Consider the following 22,116-nt stretch of genomic DNA (forward strand, 5'->3'; position numbering starts at 1 on the left):
AATGCTTTCTGCTAATAAAAACATGATTTTTACATTTATAATTTGGTTTTGTTTAGATAAGCCGTTATATTTCGTTTCTTATCTATTCTATTTTTTATTATTCTCATACCTAATGGTTTTCTTATTCAAATTTCTGTGATATTTACATTTTTTGTATAAAATAAATTTTTAATTAACAAACAATACCAAATTTTATTAATGAAATTAGACTATACAACTTCTAATAATATGTAAACAAGCTAAAGTTGTCAATAGAGACCGGCCCATCTGTTCTCTTTCAATTGCATCTTTTTGCATATATTTTTGTTTTAATTCATAGCCTACGCGTATGTCCCGCAACCATTCATTATCTTTCTTGGTATCATCTAATATTTGTTCGATAATACACTCTGTAGCAATTACTTCAGATACAATCAGAAGATTAAAAAAACGCGCTGTCGTCAAAGATTTTAATATGTACAGAATATCTGTTGATGAATTCGAATTATTTGTTCCTAGAAAAATTAGTTTACAGAAAGTTTAGCAAGCATTATTCGTTTCTGCTATATTGTTAATAATTCTGCTATAGTTGTATAAACATACTTTGATTTATTAGTAATTTAATACAGCTTCCAATAGAATTGGCTATCTGATATTGCATTATTAATGAAGCATGTGATTTTTTATTAACTTTAAGCTCTTCCATCACATAAGAATTAGATAGTGGTAATTGTTGGACAAGAAGTGGTACCTAAAGTGGATATAAGTATTAAGTAAAATAGTAAATCTTTTTTACTTTGAAATATCAGATTTACGATATTCACAGAGTTGATTATATCATATTCCAAAGAGTTACTCCACCAAATTCTGGAATCCCAAACTAACACGTTAAAATTACAATCTATTAATGTCCAAGTTATTGCAGTGGGTCCTACATTTATACCCAATATTTTTGCTGGCATCTGAAACAGTTTATTTTTTTAACATAATGCACTACCTAACACTGTTCGATTGTTAGAAGTAATATAAATATATTATTATACCTGTGCTGTCGTTGTGTATATATCATGTTTTACGAACTTCTTCCATTTATGCTTCGTGTGATACTTAATGACTGAAGTACAAAACTTGTTCCAACTATCAACATCTATTTCAGTCTTTAATAATACATCATTTAATGATTTATAAGGTCCATTGCTGGTACGCATTGATATTAATGTTTCAGCATATGATGCCGATATGAATCTATATTTAAATAACATAAACAATCAGGTAAATAGATTAAATATTATCATTTAAATATTATCAATAATTTACTCACTGTGTTAATTTGTTCAGTTTACTTGTATTAACTAGTTGTAAAATTTTAAGTTCGTGTTTTGGAAAGTGCAGAGGATTATTTTCGATATTACTTTTCATCACTGTAGAACATGTTGCTCGTTGAACCCATAAATTCTACACCAACATATCATTTGAATTATATAAAAAATCGTGTTCTTTCTGTCTCATATTAATAAGTACGTATAATAATACATTAAAAAAAGAGAAAATGTTACATCTAATTCATAATGAAGATGAATTAGCTATATGATATCTACCTTTTTTATTTTAAATGTATAAAATAATTTACATGATGTTCTCAACATTACTGGTTAGATTTTGCCCAATTTTTATATTATTTTGTTCACATTAACACAACTTCTACAAAACGTAACTTCATCTAAAAATTTATATATAGTTACAAATTAATATATTTTTTCCATTACTATTATTTAATTAAACATCCTGGAATTCAAACATGATTAGTTTATTTACACCAGAGATTATACGTTTACAAGTTTAAATATCTCTTACTAAGAAAAATAAGAACAGAGATGCTAATTGGTTAAGAATCTTAAAACACAAGATAATCTCGAGATAATTGAGATATTTACCTATTAATTATATATTACAATTAAATTTGATACATAAACCAAAAATAATAAAAAATACAATTTTTTCAATTATTGACGTTTTAATTTATTTCAGAAGCATACAATGGGTGAATCTTAAATGAACTACTGCATAACCATGACATATATACTACTCAAGTTACCAATCTTTTATATCTTATACTTCTATATCTAACGACGAAATTCAAAATGTTTGCTTATACTGCTCTGAATGTTAAAACCACATATTGAAACTTCCAGTTCTTTTAAATACAATTTTTATTTAAATAGTTTTTTAATGTGAAAGTATATTTTATTTTGATCAAAATGCCGGGTAACTCTTTAGGGCGTAGATCATCTACGAATCCCGTAAGGATATCTTCGTTTGATAGGGAAGATAAAAGTTTCATGCGGACAGAATCGAGAAAAACACAAACATTAAAACCAAAGATTTTCTCAAATGAAAATTCTCATATACCAAGGCCTCGAATGCGAGCTTCTTCGTGTGATAGAATAAGTATTAAGGGATCAGTATTAAAAACAACAGGTGAAAGTTTAAAATGCCCTTTTTCCTATTTTAAATATAACAAATGCTTTAAATATAAATGTATATAGTCTAAATATAAATATAAATGTTTGTTACTATTTTTATAGCTAAAACTCCACTTCATCAAGTACCGACAACTCCAAAGACACCAATAACAAATGCTAGCAAACCTGCTGGTCTTCTTACAGTAGGAAGTTCAAGCAAAATTCATACAGGACTTCCAACAGGACGTAGGTCTTTATCAGCTGACCGTGCTAGCAATATTGGTGCCAAAGGTCCTAGAAAAGATACAAGACCATTAACAGACAAAACATATCAGGCTCATATGCTTAGTAAAATTGATAACTTTTTAGCTATAAATCATTGTTCTTCTATGATTAATAGCAATGGAAGCTTAAAACCTGTTACTTTAAAAATGTTTGTTGAAGTCTCTGGATATTTAGTAAAAATATTGGACATTAAACAAATTCTTACAATCACAAATTATGTAGAGGAATTGCCAAAGGTTGCAAAAAAACTCCACTATCCAGGAATTATTAATAAATCTTGGTTAAAAACTGCTAATGCTATGCATTCATGGCCAAATGTTTTGGGCTGGATATGTTGGCTAGTAGAAATTTGTGAAATAAGGGAAATAGCTTTTACAAAGTATAATTTAGAGAACCTACCATTTGTAGGGAATCAAATAAACGCAGTAATTAATAAAAATACTTTTTTCTCAATGCTAAATTTTTATAATGCCTGGAATGATGAGAAACTGGATGAGGAAGCGTTAATGATCGAAAAATATTTACAAGAAATTGAAGAACAGCAAGGTATAAATGAAGAAGACTTGAATACCGCACGTTCTGAACTAGAGGAAGAAATGCTTAAATTACAAGTAGCTGAAACAAATTCAAATAAAATAGATGAAGAAGTAAAACATTTACAGGAAGTACTTTCATCTTTACAGAACGATGAAAAAATGCAACTGAGTGATATCAGTGCAAAAGAGGAATATATTAAAAAAATTAATTTTGAAACAGATCAAATAAAAGTTGAGTGCAATGTATTAAGTGAACAAATTTGTTTACAAGACACGCAGCATAATGAGTTACTTTCTATTATTAAGCAGCAACCGATGTCCAAGACAGAAAGAGATAAAATTTTAAATAAATGTACAGAAATTCAGGATTATATGCACCAGTTTGATGAATATTTACAAGAGATACAAAAAGAAATATACACTATGGACATTAAATTAGCATCTATTAATAATAATTTAACTAAGGCAATTCTAACATATAATAAAGAGATATTTATGCATCTTAGTGGGGATCTGGGTGTGAACCTAGAGGAGTTAAAGATGCCAGAGAAAGGTATATTGCAACCCGAAATTATGGAAGTATTAAGTATTAAAGCTAATTTAATAAATGATTTGAAAGAGTTGTTGAGATCTCAAATTAATGAAAAAGAATGTTTGTTAGAATCAAATACTAATGAATTAGAGAATCTTCAGGAGAGAATAAAAATTCTAGAAGATGAAAGTAATGATGTTGCCAATAAGATTAAAGAAAAGAAAAACCTTATAAGTAAAATCAAAGCTGATGCTAAACATGAAGAAACAAAATTAAGGGAACAAATAAAAAATCTGCAAAATGACATTAGAGAAGTTCAAGGTTTAATGCCAAATACACAACAAGTTGCTGCAGAGTTGGAGGAAGCAACGGATAAACTGGATGCAGTTCAAAGAAGAAAAGCGTATATAGAGGAATCCGCTAAATTATTTTTTGATAAATTTTATGAGATTTTAAGTGAACACAGGAATAAGCTTGTCAGTATATTAAAGAAAGATAATAAATGATATAGAGTATATAATTTATATTGTAATTAATAATCTAGGTTGCAATATTTTCAATATAATTTTTATATAATAAATTAATTGTACAAATAAATGTATTATTACAAATTAACTATTGAATATTATACTAAAAGAGTAAAAAAACGAATTTAGTATATCATGTATCCGAAAATATTTAATTATATGTATAATTGTGTACAAATTGAATCACTATTCCATATTGCTGCAAAAATAAAAATTTATATAATTAATAATTTTACATTTGACTTCACTTTTTTGAAAACGCTACATCTACATAAAGATAAGAAAAACATGGTAAACTACCAAGATAACATATGTACTTATATTTATTTGAATTGTAACATGGAAACAGGAAACCCTTAAATTGTTTTGAGACGCGCGTCTGTATGATTTTAATAGCTTTTATATACAAGAAGCAAAGATTTAAAAGACTGCAATTTCATATTTGGAGTCGATTTTAGATATATAAAGTATAAAGTATTTATTAAATTATATGAGATAAATTATTTTAAAACTAAAGAAAATATATTAGATATTTTTATTATATTTTTTTGCATAATAAGTACAACGATAAAATGATTGCTCAAAATTATTCAATTATACAAGATGGTGTACACATCGTAAACACCAAGATAAGTATGCTGGCGAATATTACAATATATTATGGTATGTTGTTCGATGTATAATGTGAATGTATTCTTTAAAATATTAGGTTAGATGAATTATGTCTATGGTTGGTGGAAATCGATTTGCAAGTTTAAATATTTGTTTGGTATAAAAAACACATTTTTCTACTATTTTATTATAATGAGTAGCAAAATGAGCTCTGCTAGGAAAGCTGTTGCTACCCGCAGTAACAAAAATACAGTGGAAATTAACCACCATTTGGTAACTAAAAATTGAAATATTTTTATAGTTACAGGTTTTCTTGTCACATAAATTTTAGCCATATAATATATTTGTAGCCTACTTCTGAATTATCTTATGATTGTAATAAACTGTTAGAAATAATTGTGAAAACCAAGGGCCGTAAACGTACATCAACTATGGTTAGTAATGGCCCAACTAGTCACAAAGTAGAAGAAAAAAAGAAACTTGGTCATAGTGGCGATCAAAACTGGGGTAGGGTGTTTAGAGAACAAAATAAAGCTGTTATGCAACAAGTGGCAACGAGAACACCAGGTTCAAAATCATCAAAACATGGTAGTGATACTAAGGAGACTAAGAAACATTTTTTAAATCATCAGAAACTAGATGTTAGTATTAATTTTTATATTTATATTTCTCTAAATATGCATAAAATTATTCGTAAGTTAATTTAGAAACACTTCTTTTTGTAGCACAAATTTTTAGATGAAATTCCTGTCAAGCAATCAACTTCTCAGAAAAGAATAGAAGAACATATAAAATCTGCACCATACACTACAAATCCGTCAAGTACATCAATACCAAGCACTGTGGAATCTGTCATAGTTTATGACAGAGGAGTACAATGTGATGGAGTATCTGATTACTCTGATGACAAATTTGGTGTATTCAACCCGGTTCATACATTACATTTTTTAATAAAGGAATTAGAACACTTAGTTAAAGATGATAAAGCTAATAAAATTCTTGCTGATATGGAGCAAGTAGTATTTAGAATACCAATTGAACCCAGTAAACCACCTATAGTGGTATGTTTATTAAGAATAAGTGAATAGATAATACTGAAAATTTTGAATATTGAAATGGAATTATTTGCAGCAGGATTTAGAAGCTAAATTAGAAGCAACTAGACAAATGAATTCTATGTATGAAGCATTACGCGAGGAGAGAGATTCTTTACTGCGGTATGTTTAGTATTAGAAACATATTGTAATAACTTTATGCATTATATTTATGTAATCTGTTCCTAAATTAGACAAGTTCATGAACAACAATTGCTATTAAATGAAGCTCAAAAAAGGCAGTTAGATTTAGAAGTAATTGAAAAAACATTAAAACAAGAATTAGATAAAACAATAAAAACTATTCAAGCTAGAGATAAAACAATAACCGAATTAACAGAAGAGATGAAGAATTATGAATCTTCTCAAAACATTGTAGCAGAATTAAGAACGAATCTCGCTGAACAAACTGAACGTGTAAGACAGTTGAATTCAGAGGTGAAGTATTTAACAGTGGAAAAAGATAAGCTTTCAGTTTTGTCATCATACAAACATTCGTTATTAATCGAACATCTTAATGAAATCAAGTTAGTTGAAACATTACTTAATTTCAATCTAATTTAATAATGTTATAAGGCAATTATATTTACATTTTACATCGTAGGAAGGTTCAACATTTCATTGCAGACCAATTAAAAGATATCTATATTCACGAAGATAATTCGAATCCACAAATTCCAATTGTTCATGGACGTCGTGCATGTTCATCACCTACTTCTACCTCTTCACATGATTCCAATATACGTACCTCTTGGCACGATATATCTGATGTTTCTTTATCCACAGTGGATCATGATCCGTCCAAAATTAAACACGTACAAGGTTTTCTGCATAAATCAAATAAAATACCAGTCTTTTCAGAAACTCAAATTGAGAACCTAGAAAACAAACAAATGAAGGATGTTCAAGAACCTTCAATTAAAGATTCTGCCAATTTAGAATTTATTAGTTTACCTGCTGGAGAATCTTCACTTACCCTTTTACCTTCTTATAAAGACCTGGGTTGCACAGAAGTTAGCCAATATGGTAAATATATTTGATATGTACATATTATATATATCATAATATTTTACGAGTCTAATGTCTTTCTTTCTAGTTAATCAAGGGAAAGATGATGTAGTAACATTTAGTAATAAAAAAAACGATAATTTACAAAATTTTAAAGATACGAATAAAATATCATCATCGGAACATTTAAATTTGTCCAACAAAAAGGCTCATGAGAAAGAGACTGATGTACAAGAATCAAATAGAATTAAAAAGTCTATGGAGTCAAATAAAGGACAAAGTTCGCCTCATAATTTAATAGGCTCTAATATAACAGAACAATTTCAGAATATAGTTGAAGATATAAGGATGCAAAGTAAAATGCCAGTTAACATACCAAGTCCACTAAGGAGTTATCCTCATCCAGAATGGAGCGATAGTACTTTGCCCACTATCAGTACTGCTTCGGACATAAATGTGATATAACTCAATAATTCTTAAATTTATATTAAATATTTTGCAAGAAAAGTGCAACCTTATTATCCAATTAAATTATTTTTTATCCAAGAAATTGATTTTAAAAAATGTAAAAATTGTACTTTTATATTTTCAACGATATAAGAATATATTTTTAAATAATAATTTACACATAGAAGATATACATATTATAAATTATATTAATTTCTGATTCAAATTTTTTGCATTAGTATATATATACATATAAATTTAGTTTAGAAATATAAATAAAGTTTGTACAAAACAATATATAATTTTTAAAAAAGTTGGTTTTGGATATTAGTTATATTATTGTTTTAAAAGAGCATGTAATTTAGAAGTTATGTGCATTAATTGTACATAAGTTAAAAGACTCTTATAGGGTGATAGTGGCGTTAATACCAAAGCATATATTGTGGTATTTTTAATTTTCCACTAGGAAACAAATAAAATCGAGTTTTGTAATTGAACGTGGTATGTAAGATAACTTAAGACTGGATATTCCTGGAGAATAATTGATAATTTAATGAATAGTTTTAATAAATAAAATGAGATATTCGCTCGTAATAAAGAATACGTGTGTTATTGTTCATATTTCCACTTTGCTCAATATTAAAAAGAATTACAAGGATGTAATATAAATATGACATGAAAAACCAGGTGTATATATATATATATTTTTTATCACATATGTATATATACAAGTAAAGTATAATACTTATATTTTGTAAGTCTTAATAGGATTAAAAGGGAACATTTTAGTACACGTAAAACATTCATCAATTTTGCACAAAGACGTTTTTAAGTACATATACATGTTTCCCAGTAAGCGTGTATATGTGTACTCTCTCTTCACGAAAAATTCGATCTCTTTTTTTTTTTTATGATTATTTTCTTTTCTAGGGACCGAGAAACGTTCATTCGCTAACAACTATCGTAATACGAACACAGTCCTAACATTCGATGCGTGTAAAATAAGTTTAACGTTATCTTCGAGACGAAAAAGACTGTCTTCGCATTTGAACGACTTCGATGAAGATTGTGATAAAATGTGAAATATTAAAAATGTTTATTTATACGCGTGAAATATTACGAAGGAACTTTCCTCAAATAAATTTCAAAAAAGGAATTTCATCCCACATTTTTGTTACTTCTTCTCGTTCAAAATTATGAAAAGTTACAAATTCGAAATTTTACAATTTGTATTCTCGCGCCATTTTCCCATCCTCCTATCAGATTCAAAATACGCTGAATTTGAAAACGATGCGAAATGCTTGCGCCCTCAAGGAAGATTCCTTCGTATTTACGCGATATCGAAAGATTAAAGTTCCCTTGTCGGATACGTATACTTTCACGTACAGGTCAGTACGGTTGTCCTTACGGCATACTCGAGATATTTTTAAAAACATAAATTATTTTTTAACGTTTTCTCAATGGTCTTCGTAATTAATCTTAGAAATAGTACATTTAACTCATAATACAAAAGTTCTTACTCTAAGAAGAATATAGAAATTGAAGATTGACATTAGTAACAATTCTCGAATGAAACTTGCGGGAAAATTCGAAACATCTGATCGATATCTCGAATGGTATTTTTTACAGTGAGAGGAAAGTGCATAGAATCCATCATGGTTGCCGTAATTCGAAAATTTTCGTCGACGTACATAAATACTTGGGTTCGTATATATTTTATTATTTGTCGTACGAAATTACCAATATCCCGGTAATAATCTACGATACATCACGAATCACAAATGTTTCGTTATTTTTACGTATTGATATCGTAATGACTCTGAGGTATTACGTATGTTCGTAATTTAAGAAAAATCGACATTCTTCGAACGATCATTCCGAATGCATCTCGGGAAATATATTGTATTTTCAAATCTTATTCGATATTATAAACGAAATTTTTCGTTAATTCCACTTTGTAATCGATAATCCCTGTAGGAGATCATGGAATTAAGTAATCGACGCCGATTGCCAATTAAATAAGCATTACAACAGTTCCAAAGAGAAAAAAAGAACACGAAATAAATAGAGAACCGTTCGAATTTGGCGCTTTTCTAATTGGATATCGGCGGTATTACATCGAAGGTTGTCACACGTGCTGTTTATTTTTGACGTTCAAATGGTCGATCAGTTTGGCATAACGCGACTTCAAAATAATACATTTCTAAACGTTCAGTTGGCAACGTGCGATTTTTCGGTGACGCATCAGAGTCAAACTACATACGAAAATCTATTTTATCGGTTTAACTATGGTCTTTTCGTTATAATGAAATAGTTTGTGGTTAAAGTATCAAGTGTGTATAAATAAGACATTAAGAAACGTCAAGTACACGGAGAAGGTGTATTTTATGAAAGTTTCCTTCATAAGTGTGAGATTTGCAAGCGAGTAAACAAATGAAAACAGATACGCTGTTGAATAATCACATTGCCAACCAGATTTCGGGAATCAGTTTACTTTGACTACGATCATCAAAGGGTGAGTAACAAGAAAAGTATTCAACAATTAGATTAATTTGCAATTAACAGCACATTGAAAACCTTCACATATTACATATATGTATATGTGTGTGAGATGTCTGATGTGTTATGTGTGTATGTCTGTATATATAATAATATATAGCTATCTTAAATACATATGTACATCCCTTTTTTTTTTTTTTTACGAAGTTAATCACTTAATGTATGAGATTTATTTTTTGGTACCGATCGGTTCTTCGTTTTTTGATTTTCATTGAAAATTATATACGAATTATATACGAGAGCTGCGTATGTTAGAACTAAAGTTTCGTGCAACAGATGGAGCATAAGACAGTAGTATCTGGACAGACCGTTTTGAGACCGCTTCATTTAGACCTTTTCGCTGTTTTAGTTGAAACAAAAGCACGTTAGACGATATTCTTTTTTTTTTACGACCAAACAAACGAACAGTTACAAAATCTTTATCGAAATGTAGCGCACGGTAAGATCACATAAATGTCTTTGTGTATGTGTTATGCATGCACACACGCAGGTGTACACGTGTGTGTATATGTGTATAGGTGTGAAACGTCGACATTATACAATAATATCACTAGCGTAGACTGTCGTATCGTTTATAATTGTATATATTACAATAGACGATCGAGTCGAGTAGAAATCGTAAATCTCGTGAGTCGATTAAAATGAATTCCTATCCGACTTTGTCTCAATTAATCCTACTTAAATAGTCTCAACTATGAATATGCTCGAATATAGCTCAGATATCGGAAGTGATAGTGGGCTGTTGTAAAAATAAAAATTTAACATTTGTCATCTTGAGGTTGCGTATGGAAGGACATGTTTTATTGTTTATTGTACGTTATATACTGCTTTGTTCGGTGTAAAAATATAAAGCATTTCGATTACAGACTTCGTATGTATGGGCGTTGCCATTGTTACCGAGTAATCGGCAGTTATTACGATAATCTCTTTCTCGTATTTTCTTTGATGCAGGTTTACACCAATGTAAAATTATGAAAATAAATGTAAATAGTTAGAAAAAAATTTCATAGTTAGAAACTCGGGAAAAAATAAGAGCATTTAAAAGATAACGAAGAAAAGAAAAAGGAACATATACTTTGTTTCTCATTCAACCTTTAAACCGAAATTTTATGCTCTATTCTCTAACGATGACATTATTTATTGCACATTGTAATTGGCAATAAGTAGTGTTATCGATATTCCTACCAATTTTTTAAATCTTCAGTTTAGAGGTTATCTGTGGCTCATCTTCCCGTTAAATACACTTCGTAAAGCATCGTTCGAGAAAATTATACACACGAAACGGAAAGAAAAACGAGCGAAGCAAGGTTCAATTAAGATAACATTGTATATGTGTATCATACGGAATTAGTCGGTCAGTTAAAGCGCAATGATATCGGAAGAAAATATCAAAACGGATTAACAGCTACATACAAAAGAGCAAACGAAGGGAACGGTGAGTTGGTGCAAACCAGCTTCAAGAAACAGTCTCTAGCTCTCTCGTTCACCTAACAATGGCCCAGGCTATGGAGTTAATAATTGCTTTTACGTGGCAATGATAACAATATGCGTGTATAACAAATGTACTTAGAAACGGTTTCACTTGTGCTATTACTGCTCTCTGGCGATAAAAATCAGACATCATTGTTCAACTGCTGGCTCGTAACAAGGGCTTTGAGGGGGAGAGTTTGTTCTGCTCTTTGCTGCGAGTTTAAACACTATACACTTCCTTGATTGTGCGCCTAAAACATGGCGTACGGACTCGCGAACAACGTGGACCGGTCACGGTCCGTCAGGCGCGCAACAAGACACGCATTCATCAACTATATTCACTATTCTTCTCTTTTTTTTCTCATCGTTTTTCTCTTTTTTTTTTTTGTATCTTTGTTATTTCGTTTTGTCCTTTTGTTTTCTAATCCGAAGAACGTTCGTGTTTCTCGTATTGTAAAATTAACGAACCTGTGGTCCTGTATATATACACTAGTGATTCCCATTTTTTTTTTTTTTTATTTCTTTAAAGTGCTTCTTTTTTTGTGTGTTGTTGCGTATACCAGGAGAAATCCGAGCAATATAGTATCGTGATTAACATCGACGTATAAATAAAGTTTTCTTTATTCTTTACCAAATATTAATTTTCTTCTCGATAGACTTGGTCTCGAAATCGTATTATTCTCGATATTCTTACCGGGTATCTCGAGGCAAATGTCTTGTAAATTATTGTTTGATGAACTATGTGAAATTTGAAGAACTAGAGAGGAATTTTCCTTTTCTTGTTTCTGTATTAATATAGGACTAGAAAAACAGGAAGAAATTTAATAAATCTGCGTAAAATCTAAGATTATAGCATAGCCGACAATAGTTTCCTTAATATAACAGCATATACCTTGAAACACCCTGTACATTGTATACGTAATATATCTCTTTTAATTCGCCTTTCCTTCCTAGAGAAATTTCCTAGAGAAATGGACACGCTATAAATTTCGTAAATTTTCTTCTCCTCTTTATCTCTTTCGTATCTCGATCGATGTATCCCAATACTTTATTGCTGTACAGCGCGTATTATATTTATAGAAATATTTTTTTCCGTGCACTCTAAACCCGATTAAATCGTATCGAAACCGTGAAGACTCAGCCGCGACCCACAGACTCGAGATCCAAGAATCGATGAAAAGCTCAAGAAACAACGAGGAAAGAAAGTGAAAAAAGTCGTCGTGCGTTTAAAAGTCTGGCGGAATGGACGGCCAAACGAAAATTAGCATGTCTCGTGTGTCTTATTCGTGTTTGATACGTAAACAGGCGTATCCTAGTACATCGTAATAAATAGCAAAATTTCTATCTCTAGATTTTAGATAATAAAAATCGTCGCTAATCTTCGTTCTAGCGATCCACCCTTAACGATAATCAGTCGATGTGTTTCTTCCTCTTTCCTCTTCTCTTCTCTTTTTTTGTTCTTTTTATTTAAAACGCGCGCTCGCCCGCTCGTTTCTTTTTGTTCATTTTTTTTCTTTTGCTTGTTTTGCCTTACCTTACTAGAATTACAATAACATTTTGATTAAATGACACGTGTCGTAACGCGTGCAATCTCACGAGGGAAACCGTCTTAATTATCGAAAAAAGATGATGAACATTGTTTGCCGCGTGGAAAAGTCGAACAATCCTCGTTCAAGATAGATTTCAGGCCAGCACAGAAACAGCTCTCGGTTTATCGTACATAGTTTTGATCGTTTTTCGGTACAGGCTGACTCGAAAAACGATATAACGAAATTTTGAAATTCATCGCGCAGCTCAAACGCGATAGAGAAAGATCTTAATAAAGTAATCGTCGGTTATTTAAATCTATATAGATAATATCTGTTAACTCTGATTATCTGTTCAATGTATAATTAAATATGGCTATGTGGTATCTCTCAGGTTCATGTATTAACGTTAATCGATCTCTTCGATTTTGAGCTTCGGAATGAATTAATTTGAAATTTCGAGCAACATGTTCCCAATCAGCCTGTAGAAAATCGAACGTTGCTGTTCTCAGGCGAAGCCTTTGACTATTGTTGGTCATTTAAGAACAATATCGAATGATCTGCGTAAAAATGATTATTTTATGTGAGCGTTCGGACGTGCCAACGGTGGCCTGGCCGATCAAGTTGGTCACTCGGTATATCTGTATACACTGTATCGATATAATTCAACGTATCAAAAATATGCTGAGAATCTTTGAAATCAGGTGTGGTAATTAGTTACGCGGCGTTTAACCGCAGCAACGGTTTATTCTAATGAAAAATGGAAGCGTGTGTGTGCAACGAAACCGTTTCCGTCTCGCTCGAAAATCTTCTCTTCTCTCTCGGGATTGTCACTTTCTCGCGTTTGTCTTATCGATACGTTGTCGGAACGAGTTTGAAAACAGTCATTAAAATTGTAGATTATTACATCTGCCATTCTTTCCTTCTTTCATACTATCTTTCTCACTTGTTCACATAAGTCACACTGAATTACGTATTCTTCGGTAGAGCGTGGAAGATGCTTGCAAAGTTCGGAGCACCTGCGCGATATTATCCTATGTACAACGCTAGCAATCGCTGTGTGTAACAAAACCTGAACAAAAAAGCGTTCACCACGATCATCCTATCTCTTTCTTTATTTCCGTTCGCCTTTCAATTGTGTTTCGCTACGGCGACCCTTATATAGTAATACGTATATTTGATTTACTGTCTTTGTTTCTCCCTCTTTTTCTTTTTCTCCTTGCTCTTCGTTCCATTTTACATCTTCTTTTTTTCTCGTGTATCGCTGTTGCATCGTCATTGTAACATCCACGTCATTTATTTTCTCGCCTTATAAAAATTGGACCTGGTTCCTTTTGTCTGCTACAATTCGCTAATTGCCGCGTTCTTGACCGCGGATTTTTCAAACGATCTTACGGTCTTTCGTTTCCCGCCGTAAGATCTCATGCCACTGCACGCACGTACATGCTACATGTATTAATCGACCAATGATTTATTGACGCTTTTCCTGCGATTCGTACCAATCACAATATTCTCCTATCCTATATATGGTCAACAGAACAACTTTCGAAACGGATTTAAGACAAGACGAATGCAACCCTCGACAGGTACAACGAGATCGATTCAATGGTTAATGAATGCTCTAAGACTTTAACCTAACTATCCTGTGTGTTGCGTTAATGCACGGGTTAACTTGTAACTGTATGCTGCAAGGTCTATGCGAACGATTGCCGATAAACGATAAATTCGTCCTATCATTTATCGGCGATCCGATAGCTTTCTTTTTTTTTTTCCTTTCAACAGACGAGACAGAGTTGCAGGCAGACAATCAGTTGTGGATCATCGTGCGATTCGATGCTATCGGTCGAGGGTCGGTAAGAGTTTTCTTTTGCTTTTTTCTTAAAAAATTCGCCACTTTGTGTCTAGCCTACGGACGAGAAAACAATTTACGGCTAAGAGAATTAACAATCGTCATTCATTAGCGTTCACGAGCCCGTTTTATACGAGAAATCCTCTGCTTCTTTCTTTATTTTCCTTTTTCTGTCAACGAAGAATCAACGGAAACGAGCAAACGTCGCGGGTCCTGTCTACGCGAGCCTTTCTTCTCGTATAAAATCCTTATAAAAAACATATCGGTATAAAACGGGCCTTGGTTTCATTAAAATTCTATCCACCGTTATAATACGTGTCCGCGTTCCACCCTTTGCGAGCATTTTGTGTTTTTTTCTTTTCCATTAACTACTTGCTTTCAAGCAATTATCGTACCCTTTATCAGACTCACGAATATTCGCGTCGCGATTTTAACCGATCACACGCGACGCATTACGATATTTTTCGATTTCACTAATTTGTAGTCGTCTTCGTATTTCACCGATGTTCGTATTGCCTTCCTCTTTCGAAAAGAACGAATGAAAATGAAGTGTCTCATAGTCGTCATTCCGTCATCGAACTTAGAGTTACAACTAATATCACTGTCCGAAATGAAGTCTCATAGTGCTCATAGTGTTCATTAAATTTAGAATTATGCATACAATATCACCGCAATCTATAATTATATAATTAATATCACGAAATTTCCACCTTCAACCATCTTCGTTACTAAAGTACCACCTAGAACACCATTCATCCTATATAATTCACAATAATTTTGAATAGAAGTGAAGTGCGTTACACTGGTCGCTTGGTCATCGAACTTAGCGTTTAATTTCATTTAATTAGTGGTAACTTATGATTAACATCACCCCAATTTCTTAGAATTATAATTAACACTACAAATTTCCTCAGTCATTTTCATTTCACTAAAATATCGTCCAGAACTCGTTGCATCTTAACGCTTAATGATCTGGAACCAAAATGAAGCGTCTCGCAGCGATCGCTCGTTCATCGAACATAGAAGTATAATTAACGATATAATCATCGATAACCGAAATTTTCATCTTTGATCAGCCTTCCTACCAACATATTATTCAGAATCCAGTGTATTACAATTTTCCAGTATCCGCGTCATTCCAGAAAATTATATTCATTTGCGTGTCATTACGTGCATATCTAGTCGCACGTCAGCGCACGTCGTGAACTCCATTTTTTAAGCGGCCGGTACAATTGTAGCATGGCCGCAGGCTTGTTTTCCCTCCCTCTCTATACGTGTTCATTCCACGTTACCTCCATTTAGATACGCGCATTTCGAGCGTAGTTTGAGGTCCTGCGGCACGGAGCTACCGGCGCGGAGCACAAAAACGGTCAGACTCCGATTCGAAGGTCGGCAGGCGTTTCATTGGCAGGTAGCCGGCGTGCAAGGTAAAAAACGGCTCTCGTACATAAACAGTTTGACAGACTGGGAGGGAACGAACGTGGCCGGGTACTGTGGCCCTGCGAAAACAAAGCGTATCGATCACCATGGACCTGATTGACTCGTACGTCGTATGAGCTCGGCTAACGATCCACCAAGGACAGACCTAGTCCGTTGAGATCACGACCGATTTACTGATCGTTCAGATGGAATAACTAGTTTAAAGTCGGTCGTGAAATCTTCGAGTTGCCCGTGTCGAAAATTGAAGACAACCGGAGAAAACCGTCAGACATTGTCGGATAATTTTGTATTTTAATTTTTATAAAAGCTTCGTTTCGATTATTATTCGTTTCGAGAGTGGGAGGAAACACGGAGGATAAGCAAAACAAAAGGTAGAAATTGTCGCTATCGCAATTTTTCAACGGATTTCCCGAAGAAAGATTTTCCACGCACGCGAAGGATAATACGGTGGTTTTATGAAACATTGGAAGAGGCACCGGAAGTAACAAATCATTCGACCGTTTAACATTTGCGGTCCGTTTTCGAGCGCGATTAACCTGTTGCTGCGCAGGTTGTTTGTCGCGCCTCGAAATGGCTGATATAAACCTCGATAAGTTTAATCCAACGACCTGCAAAACCGACGAATATTATGCGAAAACTCGAGCCGGTAACAAGTTCGAGCGCAAGAACCGTCCTCTCTGTCTACGTTTCCACCCTTTGTACACGTGTTACGCGAACACTGCCCTTACAGTCGCGAGGGGTGACTCGGTCATAATGGAATTATTCATGGAAGTTCATTAACCGCGTTCAACGATCCACATTTCGACTATGATGACAATATTGTAAGAAATTTGAATATCTGAAAATTTGAAAGTCCGCGAGTTCATGAAATCGACAATTTCGGAAATTCCAATGGTAAAAACGAGGGAACGTGAAACTTTGATATTTCTTGGAACGTTTTCCAATGGATAACTGGAAGGAAAAGCGTAACACAGTCAACAATGATTAGACTGATTTGAATATCCAAAGGATCCCGCGGGCGCGGATGTGTCCAATGGCGCTTTCTAATTGAGCAAGACTTAGAAAGCCTGCGCGCGTTATACACAGACGCGAACGATGTCCCCGTGACGGGACCCCGTCCGACTCGTTTGAATTTCGAGCCGCGTTAATTTATGCAATTGGAACGGTCGCGTTTCCAAACAAATAAAACCGATCCGTGGTTGAACCTCGAATTAAGGCTAACTCCTTGGAACGTCGTCTCTATCGCGCCACTTTCGAAACGCACATAAATCCAGCGTGAATTGAACGAGCCTGTTCTCAAAGTAGTAGAGAGAGAGGTAGTTATAGGGGAAGCAGGAAAAAAACACGCGAACATGGACGGAGGTTAGCGTAACGAAAAAAAGGGAATGGCGAATATACGGTGCAAGAGGGTGATACGCGTGGATTTCGTGGTCGTTTGCTTGTTTAGATTTCTCCGTTATGCGTTGCATAATCCCATGGTCGGGGTCTGGTCGAGCAACAACAAGAAAGGAAAAGAAAGGAAGAAAGAAAGGAAGAAAGGAAGAACGAGGCGGACGGGGGCGAGGGACAAGAAAGAAAAACAAAGTTCGAGCAGGAAGTGGCTCGCGTAAAAAGAAAAGCCCCGGTAGCTCGTCCGTGGCGAGTAAGCGAGTGGAGTGGAGTAGTAGGCCAAGTGGAAGTTCCTCTGTAAGTTGCTCCTCTCTTCCGAACGAGGAGAAAGAGAGAAGGATGGCCACCTTTTATTTCGTTCGAGAGAGTAACTGTCAGCCGGTATTTCGCGTGGAGGCAAAATAAAGTATAAAGGGTGTTCGCTGCGTCGTATATATGCGCACGCCGGTATGGACCAAGTTGTTCATTCTCCTCCTCTTTCTCTCTCTCTCTCTCTCTCTTTCTCTCTTTTTTTCTCTCTCTATCTCGTAACTGAAGATCGTCTCGGCCGTACTTCACCCTCTCATTCTCCTTCTGCGTTCCCCTTCCTACGCGTACACGTGTTTTTCTCTCTCTGTCTATTCCAAACTCGCGATTCCGTCTTCGTTTCTCCTTTCGCGTCTGCTCATACGTTCTTCGTCGAATCTGCGTCTCCTTTCGCGTTCCCGGTCCGCTCTCCCGTTGCCTCTCCTTTTTTCCATCGTACATTCTCCCGCTCCTTTAGCCTTGCAGACGCTTCTGGCAGACGAAACGCGTTTTGTTCTCAACTTCCTTAATTTCACCTTCCGGGGGCCTTCGAGATCTTCGCCCCCTTTTTTTCATGGATCCTTTATTTCCATTCGGCCCTCCTTCCACCCTTATCGAGATAGATCGAACAAGAGGCATAAGAGGATCGTCAATGGAAGAATCGAACGAACGATGCCCCGCGCTCTCGTTAAACGCGAACTGTCTGTTATTTTTTTAGCCCGTGCTACCAGCTGATGACTGTAATTAAGTGGCTCGGCCGTACGCTTTGGCTATATCCTCGGCAGCCTACGACGATGAACGACTACCTCGAGACCACGGGACATTAGCCCGGCCCGTGTATGCTAGAAGACGCGTTTAAGGCGATCGGCGCGCGGCACGTTGCATCGAAAAAGCAAACGAATACGGGCCAGCATCCACAAGCGCGATAATAACTGGCTGTGCACTCTTCGATCAACGTAGAACCGGCATGCTCGCGAGCACGTTTCGCGGCTTGATGCACGATCGTATCTGTCTCTACCGGGCTGGCAAGTACCCTCGCATTTCCAGCGATAATCACGCGAAATGACAGGGATTGCAATCGGGACCGCGAAAGCGAAAAACCGTTTCTCCTCGAGCATGATCGCGTTCGACCCAGTTGCTGTTCATTATAATTGAATGCATCCCCTTTCGGCGAAAGAAAAAACGAAAGGAAGATGACGAGCACGAAGAAAAAATAAAGAGATTTCTTTCCTAAGGCTATGATTATCGTAATTGCTTCATTGGTCCAGATTAATCGACGATAATGGAAATCATGGCTTTCCTTCTTACGAAGTAATTTTTCGACATTTACGTTTCCATAAATTCCGATAAAATATCCATTCGGGATATTAGGTGGCTTGGTCTGGTCCGAACGTGACGCAGTTCATCTCTGGTTGGGCTCTCAAGGAGACTCGTAACCCGATTAACACCTCCGCCCGTTGATGCACCGGTTCAGCGTGGCGGTAGATGCAATCAGCGCATCGGAATGTTTTTTCTCCGCGGTTCTCGTACGAACATCCTTCGAGCCTGGGCTTCTTCGTTGCGTCGAAAAGGAATTTTACTCACGTGACCATACGGACCGGCAGAAGCGGGTATACGTGCACACCGCGAGGTTTCTCGTTACTCTCCTGAGGGCCGGCCGCTCGTAAGAGCCGTCGCGACGATCGTCGTGGCAAGTTCACGAACCTTGAACCCTTCTTTAAGCCCGTCGACTCGTTTCGAGAGGCCCGCGTGACTGGCGATCTGCGGATGATTAGCTTTCCGTGTGCCGGACAACTTCTCTCCCATGCTTCGTTCTAAACTTTATTCACATTCGTTTTCTTTTTTATTCGTCAACGTTCAAACGATTCGGTCGTTCGTAAATTGCTCCAATTTTCTACTATGTTCGGTTGTTACCTAGAAACGTTGAATTTTTCGGTGCTATGGTATATATTAGCGACGGTGTACGTCGATCCGTGTACATGTATATTTGTATAAGTTGTCCGCGCGAGTCACAGGGTTAGATCGTCCCCGGTGAGTCACGGAGTCGCTGGAAAACAGAGAGATCTTGGTGTGCATGATCGATCTGCATCTCTCGTCGTGGTCGTCTACCAGAAGACGGAGACGAGCCAGACGAGAGGAAGAGAGAGAGGGAAGCGACGTGACCGCGAAAACACGAATAGCATAGGAATGTCACGAAAACAATGTCGGCCACCTGACCCGCGCCCTACCAGCCGGCGACGACGGTGTGCCAAGGGGTCTCTTTCTCTTTCTCTTTTTCCCTCCAACTCCGATCCATAGAGTATTCCACTCTCTTTCTCTGTCACGCGTCGATTACAAGTTTTCTCGGCCGCCTGAGCGCAACGTCACGGAGTCGCCAGACCCCCGACGAGACTGCGAGATTGAGAAACGCTGTCGAAGAACGAGACGGGCCGACTCAAGGCCGCACCGTGGTCCCACTCCCCCGCCAACCAAGAGTCCGAGTCAAGGGCGTTCCCCCACCAAGTTAACCAGTTATGAGTCGGGGAGACCCAGCGAGAGAGACCCTCCTCTCTGTTGCCTCTCCATCTGCGGATTCTCCATCCTCGTCTCTCCTTTATGGGCCCCGTTCTTCTCCTTCTCTTCTCCCTACTTCTCCCGTCTCTTCGCTAGAGAGTCTTTCTCCCGGTGGATCTTGTCTCGTCCCTCTCCGCGATTATCGACTCTCTCTCCGGTGTGCCGTGTTTATCGTGCGATTTTTTCTCCGATGCTCACTCTGCTCCACCGTTTTCAGCTTCGTTTCTGTTTCTTCACGGATGGAAGAGGACAGACGAGCCTCTCTCTCTCTCTTACTCTCTCACTCTCTCTTTGTGCACCCCTTTTTGTTGTTTCTGTCGCGGTTCTCGCGCCTCTTCCTCCCGGTTAATCGTCCTCTCCGTTGCACTCGGACCGATTCGTATATTTATCACGCACTTCTCTCCTCGTCACTCCTTCTCGGAAGAGGCTCCTTGTTCCGTACATACTCGTAGCAGCCATCCTCTGCTCTTCTTCGTACTCGATTCGTTCTATCCTCTTTCTTCTCTGCGGACCACTGCCGCTGCTGCCGTTGCTGCTGTTTCACGGATGATTCTCTCTATATTCGTCGTCGTCGTCGCGTCGGTCTCCCACGTGAAGCGGCGCGTAAGCGCGTTCGTCGGGAGCCCCGTGAGCCTTCCTTTTTCTCGTTCTACGCCGTTTTTCGGCCATTCTCCAGACTCGAGGGTTCACAGAGTTCGCGCTATCGCGCGCGCGCACCTCTCCCGATGGCATCTCGTTATCGCGACGCTTATTAGAAAGACGCGCGAATGGCTCGCGACGGTGCAACGATCGAACGTTTAAATCTCGATGATGTCAGAGTCAAATTGGAAGAGGAGAAGTCGAGTTTCTGCCACGAGAGACACGTCCATCGATCAAGATCGTGGAATCGAGCGACGTTCGCGAAGAAAAAAATAAAGTACGCTGTGTGTTCGTTTGCTCGATCAATCCGCTTTTCGATTGCCGATATCGTTGCGAGAGAGTTGCCTCGCTCGTCGGCTGGATTCTTCTCTTCCCCGGGCAACATTCTTCATCCGCGTGGAGTCCCGACGGGTTTTCGGGCATGCATGACGATCCATCATTCTTCGCGCCGTATACCAATGCCTCTCGCCCGTTCCCATCCTTCGCCGTACGTTTTGCACCGAGTCTTGGCCAGCCTCGTTGCGCGTCTATTTCGAAACCTATGGATTAATTCGGCTGTGATACGCTCGATCCGCGTGAGACTACGGCTGCGACCGACCTCCTCTCTTTCGATCGTTCGTGACTTTTTATTTCTCTCGAGGATAATCGAAACGCGAGTGTAAGGATTTTAACCCTTAACCTTGTGATCTCTTTAGTAGCTGTTTTGGGCATCTCGTATATATGCTATTTGTATTAATAATTTTCAGCCGGAAGATTCGCAGCCGTTTTTGAAGTGCAAACGAACGTTTGTCACGAGTAGAATCAGAGAATCAGTAGAAGTAGAATTTTTGCAACGAGCGTGACACTCGGTATTCTCACGGATTAGATCCATAATCTATGTATAATCGATCTATAGCTATGAACAAAGGGAAAAGTTATTTCATG

The 22,116-nt window shown here is 36.5% G+C and overlaps 3 protein-coding genes across 4 annotated transcripts; 2 read left to right on the top strand and 1 right to left on the bottom strand.

The window, feature by feature from the left end:
* Window positions 1-84: 84 nt before the first annotated feature.
* On the bottom strand, window positions 85-1,766 carry LOC132908527 (uncharacterized). Its single transcript, XM_060962591.1, has 6 exons — window positions 1,578-1,766; window positions 1,301-1,434; window positions 1,023-1,224; window positions 804-941; window positions 583-730; window positions 85-494 (listed from the first exon to the last, which is right to left on the bottom strand). The coding sequence occupies exons 1-6, from the start codon at window positions 1,623-1,625 to the stop codon at window positions 205-207; spliced, it is 960 nt and encodes a 319-aa protein (XP_060818574.1). The 5' UTR covers window positions 1,626-1,766; the 3' UTR covers window positions 85-204.
* A 152-nt stretch (window positions 1,767-1,918) lies between these two features.
* LOC132908509 (kinetochore protein NDC80 homolog) lies at window positions 1,919-5,138 on the top strand. Its single transcript, XM_060962552.1, has 2 exons — window positions 1,919-2,457; window positions 2,565-5,138. Exons 1-2 carry the CDS (start codon window positions 2,238-2,240, stop codon window positions 4,298-4,300), a joined length of 1,956 nt encoding a protein of 651 aa, XP_060818535.1. The 5' UTR covers window positions 1,919-2,237; the 3' UTR covers window positions 4,301-5,138.
* On the top strand, window positions 4,852-8,083 carry LOC132908507 (uncharacterized). 2 transcript variants are annotated; one of them, XM_060962547.1, is made up of 8 exons: window positions 4,852-4,954; window positions 5,031-5,206; window positions 5,284-5,574; window positions 5,659-5,994; window positions 6,065-6,150; window positions 6,222-6,554; window positions 6,632-7,053; window positions 7,124-8,083. In XM_060962547.1, exons 2-8 carry the CDS (start codon window positions 5,036-5,038, stop codon window positions 7,498-7,500), a joined length of 2,016 nt encoding a protein of 671 aa, XP_060818530.1. In that variant the 5' UTR covers window positions 4,852-4,954; window positions 5,031-5,035; the 3' UTR covers window positions 7,501-8,083. The 2 variants fall into 2 exon arrangements, with proteins under 2 accessions (XP_060818530.1, XP_060818531.1); XM_060962548.1 differs by lacking the exon at window positions 4,852-4,954 and having other exon boundaries at window positions 5,036-5,206; window positions 6,068-6,150.
* The last annotated feature ends 14,033 nt before the right edge of the window (window positions 8,084-22,116 follow it).

Source organism: Bombus pascuorum, chromosome 7, assembly GCF_905332965.1.
Source record: "Bombus pascuorum chromosome 7, iyBomPasc1.1, whole genome shotgun sequence".
NCBI lineage: Eukaryota > Metazoa > Arthropoda > Insecta > Hymenoptera > Apidae > Bombus > Bombus pascuorum.